The sequence below is a fragment of the Loxodonta africana genome, chromosome 3, assembly GCF_030014295.1.
Source record: "Loxodonta africana isolate mLoxAfr1 chromosome 3, mLoxAfr1.hap2, whole genome shotgun sequence".
Taxonomy (NCBI): domain Eukaryota; kingdom Metazoa; phylum Chordata; class Mammalia; order Proboscidea; family Elephantidae; genus Loxodonta; species Loxodonta africana.
The window spans coordinates 85316012-85332946 of NC_087344.1; the positions used below are offsets into that span (position 1 = coordinate 85316012).

Sequence of the window (16935 nt, forward strand, 5' to 3'; positions counted from 1 at the left end):
TTCCCCTCCTCTGGATTAGAACCTTTCTTGGCCAAGAGTCAGCCTCTGCCTGTGCCAGCGGCCAGGGCCTGAGATGTCTGTGAGCTGTTTGTCCCTGGAAGCTCATTGGAAACGTCTAGACTTGGGTCCTGTTTAAGGCCCATGTTCCCAGCAGCAAGCCTAGAAGAAAGGACTTGGGATGGAATGGGACCTTCAAGGAGTGCTAGTTTGCCTCCTTTCCTGCCTGCCACATGGTCCCAGTCCCATGCCAGCCCGTGGTTCTGGGAACAAAGCCAAACGCTGAGCCCAGGAAGGGGTCGCCCCTCACTGTCACGGAGCCCAGAGTTCGCACATGGCATTCCACATCCCCCATCAGAACAGCTCTGGCAGAAACAAGATCTCCATTTGACAGATAAGGAAATGGAGGCTCAGAGTGGACGAGACTTGCCCGTGGTCATCCAGCAAAGGGGTATCCAGGTTGTCTCCGGAAGGAAGAGCCCACGTTCAGCTCTCTGGAGCCATTTTCCTTCTACTGGGGTCAGTGGGGCAAAGAGGGAAGAAGCTCTGGGCTGGGTCAGGGGCCCGGGCTCCAGTTCACCCCCCACCGCCCCGCCCCACACCTCTACTTCACAGGGGACCCTCTGCCTGAGGGCAGCAGGCAAACCTGCCAATTCCCGTCAGACCCAGCCTGGTTGTTGAACAGGGGCTGTAAGGCTGGACTGATTCCTTAACCTTCACTGGTTTAGACAGACAGCTGGGGTGATTTCTTTGGCTGCTTAAATGAATTTTTGAATAAATAGCAATGTTCAAAGAACCTGAGCATCACAAAGCCAGGAAGGGCTCTCAAGGTCATCTACACCAATCCCTTGCCAAGATTTCAATTCTATTACATCTCCAGTCAATAAGCCTACTGCCCCTGTTCACATACCTCTATGATAAGAAACTCACTACCTTCAAGGACAACCCAATCCATCTTTGGTCATCTCTGACTTTGTGGAAAGTGTTCCACTATCAGAGCTAACGTTTACTTCCTCTCTTTTTTCCCTCCCTTCCTTTACTGCTTTCTTACTCCTCCTTCTCTCTAGCCTTCCTTCTCTCCCTGCCTCCACATCTACTGAGCACCACCTTTGGGTTAGGTGAGGATACAAAGACACATTCACATGACCCCTGCCATTGAGGAGCTCAAAGTCTGATAGGGGCAGAGAAACAGTCACAACACAACCCTAAGCGGTGGGTGTTGTGAGAGTTGCTAAGAAATCCCAAAGGAGTCAAAGAGGGCTTCCTGGAGGAGGAAATACCTGAGCTGATCCTTGAAGGATAAGTAATTAGAAGGGAGGAGAAGAGCCAATTTTATAGGCCTAGGGAGGGGTGTAGGTGAGACATCCTGTCTATTTTAGAAAGGACAAATATGATTCAGTCTGGCCAGGCACAGACTGGCATGGTTAGCAGGGCTGGATCATGGCTAGAAAGTTTGGTTCTTAGCTGACTGTCTTAGAAGAACTATCACCAGCCCCAATTCTGTTCTCTGACACACAGGATATGTCCAAGGCTCCATTCCGAGGTAGAAATTCCCTTGTCCTTCATGAATCTTCCTTTTGATAGAATGACCTCTCCCTGCTCTTTGGGATCTGCTGTGACAGTGGTGCCAGGCTGGAGATTGGGCAGGTGAGAAAAGGGGTCTGAGTTCCTAGGCTTGCCTAAGTCTAGCTAAGGCCAGAATGTCCTAGAAGACCAAGCATTCTGTGTGAGGAAAATCCACTCTCAGTCTCTTCGGGCAAGGGCAAATTCACTTGTAGTCAGCACAAGTTTCTGTGATTCAGAGACTTTGGATCCTTGACTCTAGGGTTGGAGGGGTCCTTGGGCTGCCTTGCTAACAGGCTGACTCACACACTTCCACTGTAATGACGAGGTCTCTCTGCCTTCACCTGCTCCCTGGTGTGACAGGCTAGCCTCTGAAGGAAGACCAGAACACATGGCCACTCTGACCTGCCCCAGAGAGCCTGTGCTCATGTGGTCAGCTTTCCTGAGAGAAAGGGGACCTAAGGCCATCGTTCACATGCTAGCTAACCTCAGGCAGTCACTTAACTTGCTGGGTCACAGTCCTTCTGTCTTTTCTGCTTGCCTCAGGTCAAATGTGAAAGCCCTAAGAAATGTACACAGTGCCCTAAGAACAAAAGGAGGCTTTTTAAGAAGGCTAGGCGCATAGGAAGGAGGTCTTGGCGGTCGACTTCTGAAAAAATTGTCCAGTGAAAACCTCATGAATAGCAGGGGAACATTGTCTGATATAGTGCCAGAAGATGAGCCCCCCAGATTGGAAGGCACTCAAAATACCACTGGGGAAGAGGTGCCTCCTCAAAGGACTGGACAGTGTTTTGTACTGTTGTACACAGGGTAGCTATGAGTCAGAGCTGACTCGATGGCACCTAAGAACAACAAGGCACATAGAACATGTTGGAAAAAATGTCAGTAGCAGGTAGGTACATGAGTGGATGATGGAATGGTGGTTCCCTGGCCCAGGATGAGAGAACTTAAGTGCCCCAGCTACGCAGATTCCTGTGTCTGTGCCTCAGACCTATAGGATGGGAGTCAGAAAGTTCAGCTCAGTTCCAAACCCTCGCCAGCAGACAGTCCTGGGGGATTAGCAAACTTTGCCTGCAGATGTCTGACCCACCTTGGCTCTGGCCCTCCTGTCATCACGTCTTCCTATCAGTTGGCCCATGCATCTGGCTGCCCATCCATCTTTCTTTCAATACTTGAATGGTTGGCTGAGGGAGGGTTTAGAATCCCCAAGCTGCCCAGAGGAGAAATCCAGAAAGCCTTGGGGCTGAATCTGCCTGAAGTCAGGGACCTGGACAGGGTAACCTCTAAAGTTCCTTCTAACAAAGCCATCTAAGACTGGGCTGCTTGTCACAACTTGATACTGAGTTCCTCTAAACCAGGAAAGGTGGTTAAATTCGGCCCCAACACAGAGCCTGGCACTTATATGCCCTTGATAATTACCTGCTGCATTAATTTACATCTTTGGTCCCATGCCTCGCACAGATTTGGGCACACTGGAAGGTGCCGGGACTGTTTACTTAGATGCTTCATCTTTAATTAACTTCAGCTCCATCTCACCACATCGCACTGCACACTCTGCCCCAAACAGAGGGGGATCTGGCCTGTGTGTTTCTAATTCCTTTACACTTATCTCATCCAAATATTGCTCTGCTCGATCTGTTTGATGTTCAACAGCCTTTCTGAGCCTGCTTTATAAGTCAGCTAAGCCCCTTCCCACTCAGAAATAGGAAGTCACGTTTTTGCCAAGGATAAACGGACTTCAGCCCTGACTGGGTTCAAGTTCAGTTTAGAGTGTGGTACTCATAAGGCTCTCTGGACCCTCAGAAGCAGAGCTCAGGGCTCCTGCCATGTCTCAAGGTCAAACACGTTTACCCAGGACCAAGCTGAAAAGAATTCAGCTGCTCGCCAAGAGGCCCATGAGACCTCTGAACATCCGATGAGCTGCCCAAGATTCCACTGTCTCAGAGTGGAGACAGCTGTCAAGCTGGGCATGATGGTACTGAGGCCAATTAGTCATTATGAAGCCTGCCAAGGAAACACAGTACAGTGAGGCTGGGAAGCACTGGGCTGGGAGTCAGCAGACCTGACCAGCTGTGCAGCCTTGGGCTAAGTGTCTGCCCTCTCTGGGCCTTATAATTACTCTCATTGGTATCCTTGTTTGTCAAAGAAGGGGTTCTTTCTGCTCTCAGATTCAGGGACTCTAAGTAAGGAGGCATTAGCCCAGTTCAGGGTTCAGGGCTGAGAACTGGGTCTCCATTCTCAGCCACCACCATGGGGGGCAGAGGAGCTGCATAAGCCTCTCTCAGTCTCGGCTGTCTGCCTTTCCAGGCTCTCCATAGCTGTCCCCCACCCCCAGCCTCAGATGTGGCAGAAAAACCTCTCATTGGCTCCAAGATATGGCAAGCTGGGGCATGGGACACGGAGCACCTGTTGATGCCAGAGACCCTTGGCCAAAGGGACCAGCACGAGTAACTGTGGTCAGTTTCCTTAGCTGGAGAGAAAAGCTGCGCTAGCCCGAGTTAAGATGAGGTCTGCCCCCTTGGAGCTGCCCTGTGCAGAGAAAACAGGCAGAACATGGTCCAGGAGACAAGCACTGCTTTTGAATCATACTGATCTGGGTCAGAGCCTGGCTCCTTATTAGCTGGGTGACATTGAGCAAGTCTCTATACTTCTTTAGGGGGCTCAGTTCCCTCATCTGCAAAATGGGGGTAATCACATCTCACAGAGCTGTGCTGAGGATCAGCAGTAAAGTGTACAAAGTGCCTACCACACCACAGGCTTTGGACAGATGGCAGCTCTCATTACGATGATCGCCATGTGACTCCCTAAAAGTGTCTTTCTGTTGTCTGGCCCAGCTTACCCTACTTGGCTGCGACTTTAACAGCCTCTCCTCTAACCCAAGCTGAGAGGTCTAGATTCAAGTCCCTTCTCTCGTCACCTGCTGCATGACCTTGGGTGACCTCCTTCCTCTCTTTGGACCTCATTGTAACCATCGGTCAAAGAGGGCTGGGGGATCACCTTCCTCAGCACCAACATCCCCTCCCCACTTGTCCACCCTAGTGCTTTGGTCAAAACACTTATCAAGAGCTCTGGAGGGCAGTTCACAGACATTTGGGGTTTTCAAAATTAGCAGCAATCTCTTTCCTAAGTATCTTCCCAGGTGCTGGGAGAGGGGAGGATGGTCAGGGTTCACACCTCTGGCTTCCAAATCCAGCTTCACAAAACCTTAGCCTGTCTGCCTTCCCCTCCCTCTGAGGTCCCAGGAGTGGGAAAAACCAAACCCAGAGATGGGAGGCTTCCACTGATCCAGGGACAAGCTAGTTCAAAGCCACGGTCTGCATGAGGTCGCAGATATCCTGGCAACCTAGCTCACCTCCCGGGTTGGTGTTGCGGCTAATTAAAGGGTTATTAACATAGGCCACATAAAAATAGTTTTATGGTAGAATAAATACATTTTTCTTTTTTAATATGGACACATATTTTACAAAAGAGCCCCATAGCACTATGGGAAATTAAGATCCTTCTACAAAAAAGAAGATGTAATTCGGGTACAACGAAGCGCTAGTGTTCTAACCAGTCCTGCCTGGGTTGCCCGTGAGGATCAGGCACCCCTGGAGGTGATGGCAGGGGTGGTGGGGGTGTCTGCAGACCCTATATCGCTCTCTGGCTTCTCTGCATGGAGAGCCGAGGTCAGGAGGGCCCGAGTGTGTGCAGCAGGAAGGTGGCGACGATGGTGGTAGTGATGGCAGTGAGGAGGCCCACGGCGAGTTGTGGGTGGCTGGGTGCTGCACTGCTGGCAAGACCTGGCTGGTCCTGGGGCTGGAGCTGGTCGGAGAGCTGGAGGGGGGGCTTGGCAGTCCTGGAGCTGTGCGTGGGCTGGAGGGGCAGCGGGGGTGGCGAGGCGGTGGTGCTGGAAGGGAGGAAACACATGGTGCAGTGACCGGTCAGTAGCCTTGTCTTGGGCAAGAGGCAGTGGATCTCTTTTATCTCATAGAACAGAGAAAGAAACAAGGGGGTTGAACAGGGAGAATGAGCATCCCAGAGCCACAAAGCCAGCCCAGCTGAGATCCTGAGGCCTCCCTCACCCTTCTGTGCCAGGCTGTATTACATGACTTCAGGGGTCAGGCCAGCTGTTTGGGCTACAGGCCTCAAGTGTGACCACTCTAGAGAAGTGGGTCCCAGGCAGAAGAATAAAAGTGTTCCATGGAGGTGGGCTGGGGTCACATGGGAGCAATCCAGTCTCCATGCCTTTGTACAGAGGTACCCCCAGACCCCCTGCTGCTCTCCCCTCTCCAGTATGAAACAGCCAGAAAACAAAACAAACAAGAACCAACAAAAACCCAGCATCGTCATTGCCCATATTATTATAACTACCATTTACTGAACATCCACTATGAGTCCAACACTTTAGGAACAGTATCTCTGGTCCTCACAACAAATCTTCAAAGTGGGTCTTATTACCCCTTTCAACGGATGAGAAAACTGAGGCCTTAGAGAGGCTACCTGGTGGCCAGGTCATAGGAAGGTGGGCAGGTGCTCTAGGGTCTGCCTCACTTTGCATAACTACAGGGAGTGTTTAGCGAAAGGCACAGTTCTCGTGAACTTATAAAAAGGGCATTGGGGTTTGGGGCTAACAGGTGAGATTCTTGGCTCAAGAAAGCCTATGTGAAAAAGAGGGAGGGAGGGCGCACATGAGAGAGACAGAGAAATTAAAAGAGATTAACATCAGGAACAAATTGGCAGACTAAGCCCGTGCTTGGTGAGGTTGGAAAGTTGGACAGGGGGAGTAGGGACCAGGCAGAGCTCAGGACCAGGCTACTTGCTTGGGTCCAGGAAAGAGACAGATAGGAAATGGACGAATAAAGAGAGAAACAGGGCAAGACAGGGACTGAGGGGGAGGAGGCCAAGACAGAGGAATAACAAAGAGAGGCCACAAGGGGAGAAGTTGGACAGGAGACCTATGGGCAAGAGGAAAAGGCTTTGGTTATGAGGAACCGATAGAGAATGGAGCTGGGCCAGGGCTGGGGAGCCCCCAGTCAGGTGGGCAGGCAGGTGGAGATGTAGACACAGGACACACCAGCCCCAGCACACCAAAGAGATAGTATGTGAGGAGAAGCAGGGGCAGTAGGTGCCCAAAGGGGCCCCCATCCAGTGCAGGGACCAGAAAGGCCACCTGGAAGAGGTAACACTGCAGTCAGACCCTGAAGGCACAGCATGTCTTGTTTGCACAAGGGTGAGAGCCTTCCTAGTGCAGCTGAGAAACTCAGTGCCAGGTTCTGTGCTAAGCACTTCAAAACAAACCAAAGCAAAACAAAACAACAGCAAAAACAAAAACAAAAAGCCAAACCAATTGCTGTCGAGTCCATTCCGACTCACAGCGGCCTATAATGACCCTATAGGACAGAGTAGAACTGCCTCATAGGGTTTCCAAGGCTGTAATCTTTATGTAAGCAGACTGCCACATCTTCCTCCTATGGAGCAGTTGGTAGGTTTGAACTGCTGATCCTTGGATTAGTGGCAGAGCTCTTAACCACTGCGCCACCAGGGCTCCTTGCTAAGCACTTATCCATTAATCCTTGTCACAACACTACGATGCGGCAGGTGTTCCCATTCTACTTATGGAAAACCAAGACACAAAGAGGGTAAGTAACTTGCTCCCACACCCAGAACAGGGCCAGGACCTGAGCCGGTGCCAAGGGGAAGGATCTGAGCCCGCCACACAGTAGGTGTTTCCAGCTGTTGGTAAATGGGCAGGAGGCTAGGCTGGGGGACGATGTAAGCCCTGACAGCTGGGCTAGTGGTAAGATCCCCCTCCTGCTTAGCAGCTGGCCCCTCTCTGATCAGCCTAAGGCACAGGCCATAGAAGTGGGGCAGGGCCGTCTTTGTGGGTGTCTGCAGTGTGGCAGCTTCCTCCATGTGGGAAACTGCCCTCCCTCCCTGCACAGGCTGCCCAATCCCTGGGTTCACCTGGGAGTCCCCCTCCCACCTCCACCCTGGGCCCGTGTTTCCTGCTGCTGAGCCATGAGGTCCTAAAGACTGACCATAATCACTGCGGTGAGCCCCTGTAATTACTGACCACCACAGCCCAGCCCACATGGCCACATGCCAGCCCACCACCACTGTCGGTTCGTCTTACGCAGCCCCGCTCCATCTGGTACCTCTCACACAGCTGGATCCTGGGCAGGTGGGGAGGGGAGTCCAGGGTCACCAAGCCCACCCCTGCCTCTACATGGGCTCAGCAGGGACCTGTGCTCTGGGAGTGAGCATTCCAAATGCCCTCTGGGTGCCCTGTTCCAGGCCGGATGTATCTGAGAATAGGAAGGGCCCTCACTCTCTCCTCTGTGCCCCCCACTCTACTGCACTCCAAAATGCGCTGACCATGGGAACATGCCGTGTCCCTGCATGGGGGTCCTTTCTAACTTGGAGACCACAGCTGTGATGTATCGTGATCCTTGGTTCTAGAAGGTTCCAGAGGAGCCACTAGGAGAAGACACAAAGAGGACATGAGGAGTGTTTTCCTGCATAGATGACATGTGCCTGTGGAACAGAAGGGGAGGGGTGGACCAGGTGGCTTTGAATGCCCCTTTTAACTCACAAAATCTGGCATGTTATGCCTGTCACTCTGTGACACCTTCAGACTACCTGAGACCTGCCCTAGTCTGGCGCCAGCTGACCTCGCCTTTCACAGCTCTCCTCAGCACACACCACCCTCTCCAGCCACACCTCATGTCTTGCTGCCATTTTCCTACACACCTTTGAAGATCTGACTCAATGTGCCTGCCCCTGGAGGGCTGGATGATCTGTCCTCTATCCACCCAGTGCCACTGGGGAGAGTTAAGGCTCCACAAAACCTCGTACAGTTCTCATCAATCACATTGTATCACAGTTATATGTGCTATAGATGCTGAAGTTTTAACGAGTTTCTATACATAATGTGCTTAGAACAGTGCCTGGCACACAAGAAGTACTACATGGTGTTGGCTATTTTTATTGCCATGATTGATACTGTTGCATCTGTCTTTAATAATGACTAATCTAATACAATTAATATAATAACATTCTCCATTTATGGAGCACCAGGGTCACTATGAGTTGGAATTGACTCGACGGCAGTGGGTTTGGTTTTGGTGGGTTTTATTAAGGAATATAAGGCAGCTAGACCCGGGGCTTCTGCTTCCCACCCTGGGTCCTTCCCCTCTCGAGGGGCCCTGTTGGCTCAGAGTAGACTCAGCTCCTTGGTCCATCCAGGAATACTTGGACCCCAGAAACCCAGGAACATCCCAATAATATATATCTTCCACTGATGGGCCAGGAGAGAAGCAGACACTGGGCTATACACACATCACCTCATTTATCCATTCTAACAGCCCTAGAATGTAGATGCCATTATTATTCCCATTTCCAAGATGAGGAACCCAAGTTTAAAGAAGATTAAGTTTCTTGCACCAAACCGCATCAAGAGCCAGGACTGGCACTCCAGCAGGCTGGTTCCTGTCATGAGTGAATGGAGCTGCTCTCCCTAACTGAGTGATGAGCACTCAGTTGATGGAGAGCTCAGGGGGAAGCTGGTGCTTCTTGCTGAGACTGAGCAAATGCGTGGGTGGAGGCTTGCCAAGGTCTGAGACTGAGGCCTCCTCTAGCCTCAGCCCCTGCAGGGGATCAGGGCCTGTGCCCAGCAGGGGTCTTCACTTCAGCTTCTTCCCCCCATTCTTTTCTAATGAAGTTAAAAAAAAAAAAAAAAACCCACATATAACACAAAAAGGCCATAAAAATTCCTTCCAAGCCCCCGCCCCATCCTCTCAGCCTGCGGGGCCAGGAGGTTGGCAGAACTGGTTGAGGAGAGGAGGTTGTGCGCCACTTGAGGTGCCCGGAGCTTGGCTCCAGGCCTGCCACAGCCAGTGCCCGCCCTCTGAAGGAAAGACCCAGCTAAGAGTTATGAAAACTACAACGCGCCCAAAGGCATTTTCTTTCATACTTTGAAAACCAAAGATGAAAACTACCCCTTGCAGCCTGAGCTTGGAAGGAGTCCCAGGGAAATGCGGGAGGCAGGGCAAGAGGAAAAGCCCCTCCACATGCCCCTCAGCCGCCTCCCTGGCCCACTTGCCTCACAAAGCTCCGGCCCCCAGTCCTGATCCCCACCTCCTTCCAGGCTCATGCTGGGGAAAACCCTCATGGCAAAGTGGCCTTGAAGCCAAACGAAACACTCTGAGCATTCCCAGGCTCCACGGATGGCTGGCACCAAAGGCTAAGTCAGCTCTGAGCCACCAGGGCCCCTCGAGTGGGGAAGGGCCCTGGTGGAAGGCAGAAGCCCCAGGTTTAGCCTGCACTATGCTCCTGGTTTGCTGGGTGACTTTGGCTTGGTCCTATCCTCCAGGCCTCAGTTTCCCCACATGCACGGTGAAGGAGCAGAAACAGGCCCACAGACTTTAAAACGTTTCCCAGCAGCAGAAGCCTGCAGTGAGGTTGTAGGCAGAAGCCCAATATAGGAGGCAGAGAAAAGCAGGGCTGGAGGCTGAGACCTTGGCAGTTTCAGCCCCCTAAGCCTCTCCGGAGGTCTCCCAGGAACAGGGGTGAACCTCCGCACTAGAGGGTCTTCCAGAGCTATCTAGGGCTAGGCTCTGGGAGTCTTGGGTTCTTGGGCTTCTTGACAATACAAGGGGCTGGTAGGCTGTGCCCCGGGAGACCTCCTTAGAGGGCTCAAGGAGACATAGAGGAGACAAGGTTTGGTGCCTGGGTTAAAGGTGGCCCTCTGCCCAGGGTGGAACCCTCAACATGATCGGGATGGAGGGGGTCAGGGGACTGGAAACCCCACTATAGTTCTGGTCTGAGCCTCAACCTCTCTGAGCCTCAACCTCGCCTAGGCAGAGATCTAGGTGACTGGTTTGCCTGCACCTCGACTCCCCAGTTCTGGGGCCCACAATTTGCCAACACAGTCTTCTCTGCTAGGAGTGCTCCCCCTCCCCTCTGCCTTGCTGGATGATTTCAGACCCCTGACCTTCCAGCCTGCACTGACCGCATTCCTCTGTAGGCACAGAGCAGATGGTCTGATGGTGTCTTCTAGTTGCTGCATAGGAGGCCAGAGCTGGAGAGCATGGCTGGGCAGCCTCCACAGTACCCACTGTGGGGCAGGGGAAGCAGAGGCTCAGAAGGGCAACAACCCCCAGAGCTGCCATACACCCTCTAGCACAGGGGTCCTGTACCCCTGCTCCTGCCCCTGGGTGGTGGCACCACCAAGGCTCTGTATTTATCACAGGTGTGTGATGCTCACACCTGCGCCTGGCTTGAGGCTGTGCCATATTTGGAAGGTACTCTCTTCCCTATACCTGCCCCATCTTGCTGTCATTCCCATCCTGATTGCCTAGCCACTCTGCTCCGTTTTTATCCATGCCTCCCACGCCCTACCAGTTGTGGAAGCTGAGAACAGAGCTGGCAGGACCTTCAGGGTCCATTCAAGCCCCTAACTGCACACACAGAAAGACTGCAGGATTATCACAGGTCACACATGGCATCATGTGGTGCCCACACACAGCAGGCGTAGGGATGACCTCAGTCATGCCCTACCCTGCTGCCACTTTTTTGGCTCTCAGATGTGGGGGCTCTCTGGGAGTGCTTTGCCACACTGTTGTGCAGCCATCTGCGGCCACTGCTCAGCCCTCTTCTCGGGTCCCCATAAATCATCCTGCCATAGGCTGCTGCTTCTCTAAACTTCCTCTGGTGTGTTTACATCTTGGGTAATGAGGGGTGAGGGGAGGCCAGCCTGCTCCAGGTGGTGTCCTGGCCAGGCGGCTTGCAGCCCTCACCGTTGGGTTCCCTCCCTGTTCACGCACTCACACGTGCAGTCAACACACCCTCAGCCAGGCCTCCGTGACCCAGTGAATTTCTACCCAACTTGGGTCCCCAAGGCTCCCAACCTAGGAACATCAACGAGGAATTACAATCTGGGTGACTGTGCCAGGATGGGGGCACCCACGGGGACTGTGGCTCTGCAGGGGAGGAGAGCTTACAGCCTTAGGGAGAGGACTGGTAGAGCAGAGCAGCAGGGAACACTGTTTGGAGGAAGGGAGACCTCAATAGGTATGCCAGTGAAGATGCCTGCCAGGTGAGGACAGAAGGGTGTTCCCGTGGTGGTGGATGAATGTGATCTTTGGCATTAGAACTGGGTTTGGGTTCTGCCTCCGTACCTGACTCACTGTGTGGTCTTAGACAAGTTATCTAACTTCACTGAGCCTTAGTTTCCCCATTGGTAAAAGAGGCCTAAAGCCCAGCATTCTCGGCAGGATGGGGGGCACAATGGATATAAGTGCTTGGCAGGGTGCCTGGCAGAGATGTCCATTCCCACCCTGTTGCCAGCAGAAACAGCAGTATGTCCAAAGGTGCAGGGGCTGGAGGGCATGGCCTGCCAAGGAAGCAGCCTCTGGCTGGGCAAGGAGGCTGGGAGGGCGCTGACTTTCGACTGGCGGTAGGGGAGCCCTGCGGGGTCTCAAGCTGAGGAGGTGCAGTGTTCGAGAACAAGAGCAGAGGCCTATAGGATCACAGGTGGAAGGTGAGGGGGTTAGAGGTGCTACAGAGGAGAGGATGCTCCAGTGGGATTTAGGCGACAGGACTCGGGGGTGGGGGTGGGGGTGAAAACGGGAAAGCTCTGAATGGAACGAAAGCTCCAGGGAAGATGATTTTGTTAGAAGGGCCACAACTGGGCCTCCAGCTCCCACCAGAGAGCTCTCCTATGCTCGCTGTCAGTGAATTTGGTGCTTGGGAGAGGCCTTGGTGGGGGGGAGGGGAGGGGTGGTGGTGGTGGTGGTGGTGGTAGGACTCCCCCAGGAGCTAGAGAAGCTGTGCCCTGTACCTGGGCCTCCGGGCCTCGGAGAGGAGGGGCTCAGGGCCTGCTCCCCAATAAGCAGCAGGAAACTTTAAACGAACAGGCTGCCCGTGAGGTTCCTTCTCCAAACCAACCAGATGGAAGAAAATGATCCAACCACAGTTTACCTGTTGGGACTAAGAAGGGGCTCCCACTTGCCAAAGAAAAGCAGTTTTCTTCTTTTGAAACCAGGCTCTGTGCCTCAGAGTTGCATGTTGTGAAAAGGAAACCGTTTGGAGTCATTTGCCGAAATTTACCTTTCAGACATGGTTAGGGCTGGGGGGTCTGTGGCTGGACCTGACAGCCCAGTCTCCTGTCACCCCATGGGCTGGACCTACCACTGGCCAGCTTCCTGGTCACCTTGGCGGGTTGATCAGGGCCCCGAGTGACCGGCCTAATTAGAGCTCTTTACGGGCTGCCAGTACCTTCCTTTGCCCGAGTCTCCCTGGCAGCCTGCAAGTCCTCTGTAACTCTATGCCCTTGCTCCCGGTTTGAAGGGTGGGGGGGCCCATGCTGGGTGTGGGAGCCAGATGTGTCGCAGCCAATCTAGCTGCAGCTGTGCCTCTGCCTTAGGCAGGCCGGGCCAGCGAGCAAGTGTTCTGCAGAAGTGTGTTTCCCAATAACCTAAGCCAGGCACTTTGAAACAAACGCCCAAAGGTATTTGCTGGAAATCTTTAAGATGGTTTACACCCTCCCCCAGTTTAAGATACAGGACTGGACCCAATTCAGCCTTCGCTTGAAGGCTCAGAGACCTGGCTGAGGGAGAATCACACAGTGGAAAGAGCAGGAGGCAGCCACTGGTTGCCTGTGTGACTCTGGACAAGCCCCTCTGCCCCTCGGTGCCTTGGTTCACCATCTATAAATGCAGAGTTGGGTCAATGTTTCCCAAACATCCTCAGTAAGAATCACCGGGAGACCATTCAACATTCGGCTTTCCGGTCCCCTCCTCTATAGCTTCTGATTCCCGAGGTCTGAGATGAGGCCTGGGAATTTGTTTACTGAACAAGTACCCAAGGTGATTCTTTTTAGGGGTGATGAGGAAATCCTGGGAGATGATCTTTAAGACCCAGATGGAATACTCTGGGACTCCCAGGGACCCTATGGGAGCACGATGTCCTGGCTGAGCTGCTGCAGGGGATAGGGCTCCCCTCCCCTTTACTGACGGTCCCCTCCCTGGGACATTCCAGGAGCTTTGGAAATATTATACACCACATATGGAGATTCCTGCTGGGAAGTGAAATCTAGGGAGACTGCCTGGTACTGAGACTACAGGCTGAGGTTAGAAGACCGCCTCATGGTTAAGGCCCGAGCTTTGGTGAAGACAGGCCGAGGGGTGGTGGTGCAAGGTAGCAGCAAGAGCATATATGAAGACAGAGAGGTATTGGTCTTGCGTCTGCTCATTTCTAATAAGGCTTATCAGAAATCCTCATCCACTCCAGAGACAGTGCCCATGGCTGGTGTCAACCATCATCTGTCCTACCTCGCTCCAAGGCAGCATCCCCTCTGCAGCCTCCCTGCCAGGGGGTCTGCTGCCCGGACCTTCCAGGCACAGGGATCTCATGGCATTTTGATCTAGCTGCCTGCTCCACTTTCTACTGGTTTCGCCTTCTGGTCCATGGGGCAAATGGACCTTCATTTTGCACTCCTTGTGCATCCTAGAAAAGTTAAATGCAAAGCAGATTTTGCCCACCACACCTGAACAGGCCTCTACAGCCTCACCTTTAAAATGGAGAAAACAGTGCTTGCTCTTGTTTGAGAATAAAGTGGAAAAGTTAGATGGGATTGTACCCTACAAACCCCAAAGGGTGAATCTGGTGGTCCTTTGTGAATGGGAAAAAACCAGCCCTGAGATGCCGGCTCAAATACCCACCAGACTTAGAGCACTTCCTCAGGGCAGGGCTTGCCTGGTAAGTGAGTGCGCTGCCACGGGCTGGCCTGGGGTAGGCTGACCTGGGTTTAGGGGCCCAGCTCTCTGGGCAGGAACTGGGCACACCTGCCTCTCCCAGCTCACCTGTCCTCGATGCGAACCCAGAGGTCATTGAACTGCCGTGGCCGCTGCTGTTTGTTCTGCCTCTTGTGCCACTTCTTCTGCCGCCCAAATTCCTCCAGCTGGCTGAGGCTGTCAGGGAGCAGGAGGTGCGGGGACAGGGCTGGGTCCTCCTCCTCGGGCGGCGCAGTGGGGGTCGCTGAGGGCGCCACGGGGATGGCAGCAGCTGGGGTCGTTGGGGCCGGGCTCTCCGAGGTCCCCTCAGGAGGGGGTGCTGGGCTCCGCGCAGCAGGGCTGGAAAGGGGCAACAGCATGCGAGGCACATGGGTTGGAGCGTGTCATTCACATGCAGTGGGGAATGCAATGCAGCAGGAAGGTTGTCCTGGCAGGGAGACATGCCAGGGTGCCCACTGGGCCCAGCAGCAGTAACATGGGAAAACCACTTTCTGTATCGAGAGGTAGGGCTTTGGCTCATTCTTTCATTTATTTCATCAACCAATCAGTCGATTGATCAATTAATATTTATTGAGCATCTATGCTGCACCAGACACTTTTCTAGGAATCAGCAGTGACCAAAACAAAGCCTATGCCCCCTCAGAGCTTAATTCCAATGTGGGAGACAGAGACGCAAACACGTAGAATGTTCGATGGTGATAACAACAGACGAGAGTCGGGGGTTCAGGGTGCTGGTCAGGGAAGGCCTCACCAGCAGGTGAAAGACTAGTACGAGTTGAGGCATGAGCCATGGGTAAGTCCCAGAGGCAGATGTGATCTTGGTCAGAGGCTCATTCATTCTATACACTCTGGTTGAGGGACTCTAGGCAAATTACCGAACTTCTTTGTGCCTCAGTCTTCTGCTCTGTCAAATGGGGATATTACGGCATCTACCTCACAGGGTGGTTGTGAGGTTAACACACGCAAAGTACTTAGAACACGCCTGGCAAATAGTTGGCAGCTGAAACATTTTTTGTAATGATGACTATTAATGTTGGTTGTTGCTTGCGGTATTCGCCCAACTACCCGTTCATGCATTCAACACATATTTACTAGCACTTTTTCAGTGGAGGTAGGCAGTGTTAAGCAAATTAGAGCCCAAGCTGTAGGTAGAGCTGGAACTATTAGGCAAATGTGGGTTTGTATCCCAGCTCTGCAACCTACAAGCTGTGTGACTATGGGCAAGTTACTTTATCACCTCAGGCAGCAGTTCACTGTATAACAGGAGTAATACTAGTCCCCACTTCATAGGGTTGTCAGGAGAATGAATGAATGAAATGAAATGAAATCTTAAGGTGTCTGGCACCCTTGCATGATCGTTGGCTGACAATCCAGTGGTCCTGGGTAAGGCACTTAAGTGTTGACTATGTGAGTGTTTGTGGAAATAACACTGCATACAGGGGCGCCTCAGCTTCCTGGACACCCTCTGCTCTTCTCCCTTTTCCTCTTTTCTCTCCATGGCTCAGTCGGACTTCCTTTTGTAGACATCTGGCACTGGGATGAGGTTGGAAATGGTTTCAGAAATTGTGTCTGAGCAGGTGGCTTGCAAGGTAAGGTTGGCACCCAAGACAGCATGTAGCTGGTCCTTCCACTGCACACCCATGCTGAGCCAGGGGTGAGGGGCTTCTCTTTCCTTGAAGGAAAGAAGGCCATCAGCACAGCCCATGCTCCTCCCAGCCCCCACAGCAACCCTGATTCCCAGGGTCCAGGCTGCCGGTAGATGCCGCAGCTGCTGGGGAGATAATTCAAAACAGTCAGACAAAAAGATATATCCAGGAAGCACCTGTGGCCGATGATGGCTTTTATTGTTGGAGCCTCCTTAGCCTCCTCACCCGCCGGCTTATGGGCAGGATCTCAGCATGCACTCGGAGACTCAGGCTGAGAGCCTTCTGAGCAGGATCATGGTGAGGAGAAGGGGGACCCATCCCCTAATGCCCAGGCTCCCAGATGAATAGGAGCTGAGCCAACAAGGCTGGTCAGCTGGCCTCCTTACCCTGGACAGACACAATGAGCTTCAAGGTGAAGGTCCTTAGGGCTTCCAGGAGCGAGGGGAGAGGAGGGGGAAGATTTGAGGAATGTCTTGTCACCAAGGCCACCTTGGATCCTCCACCTGGCCCGGTACAGACTGGTATGTGCTGGGCTCAAATGGTTCAGGCAAGAAGAGCGGTCTTGCCAGGTTGACTCAGGGAAGATGAGAAAAGGGGAAAGGCTGGGAAGGAGTCCCCAGGCAAGGGAGTGTCCAAGTTCCTCCTAAAGTGTCACAGAGTGTGGAGAGGGCACGGGCTTGGAGCTAGAGACTAGCAGCTGGCTGTTCTGCATGACCCTTCTCTGGGCTCAGGCCTCCCCTCTGCAGTGTGACAAGCAAGGCCTCAGTCATTTCTGAGTGCCTGCCCCAGAAGGGGTACAGGAAGTGTTTATGGAGGCCCTAGAACCAGACTGCCTGGGTTTGAAGCCTGGTTCCCTTATCTACATGTGCTATGTGTTCTTCTGTAAGTTACTTCACCTCCCTGGGCCTCAGGTTCCTCAGTGATAAGTTGGGGATAATCATAGTTTCTACCCA

General features: G+C 53.0%; 2 protein-coding genes across 2 annotated transcripts in view; both read right to left on the reverse strand.

The window, feature by feature from the left end:
• Positions 1-675: 675 nt before the first annotated feature.
• LOC100659141 (metalloprotease TIKI2) lies at positions 676-16677 on the reverse strand. Its single transcript, XM_003411094.3, has 2 exons — positions 14406-16677; positions 676-5449 (listed from the first exon to the last, which is right to left on the reverse strand). Exons 1-2 carry the CDS (start codon positions 14693-14695, stop codon positions 5230-5232), a joined length of 510 nt encoding a protein of 169 aa, XP_003411142.2. The 5' UTR covers positions 14696-16677; the 3' UTR covers positions 676-5229.
• The window catches only part of LOC135227233 (metalloprotease TIKI2-like), a 28836-nt gene continuing 27738 nt past the window's right edge, over positions 15838-16935 (reverse strand). The window contains exons 5-6 of the mRNA XM_064279946.1: positions 16208-16264; positions 15838-16008 (exon numbers count right to left, since the gene is read on the reverse strand). Coding sequence (XP_064136016.1) covers positions 15838-16008; positions 16208-16264 — 228 coding nt within the window. The remainder of the gene's footprint in view (positions 16009-16207; positions 16265-16935) is intronic.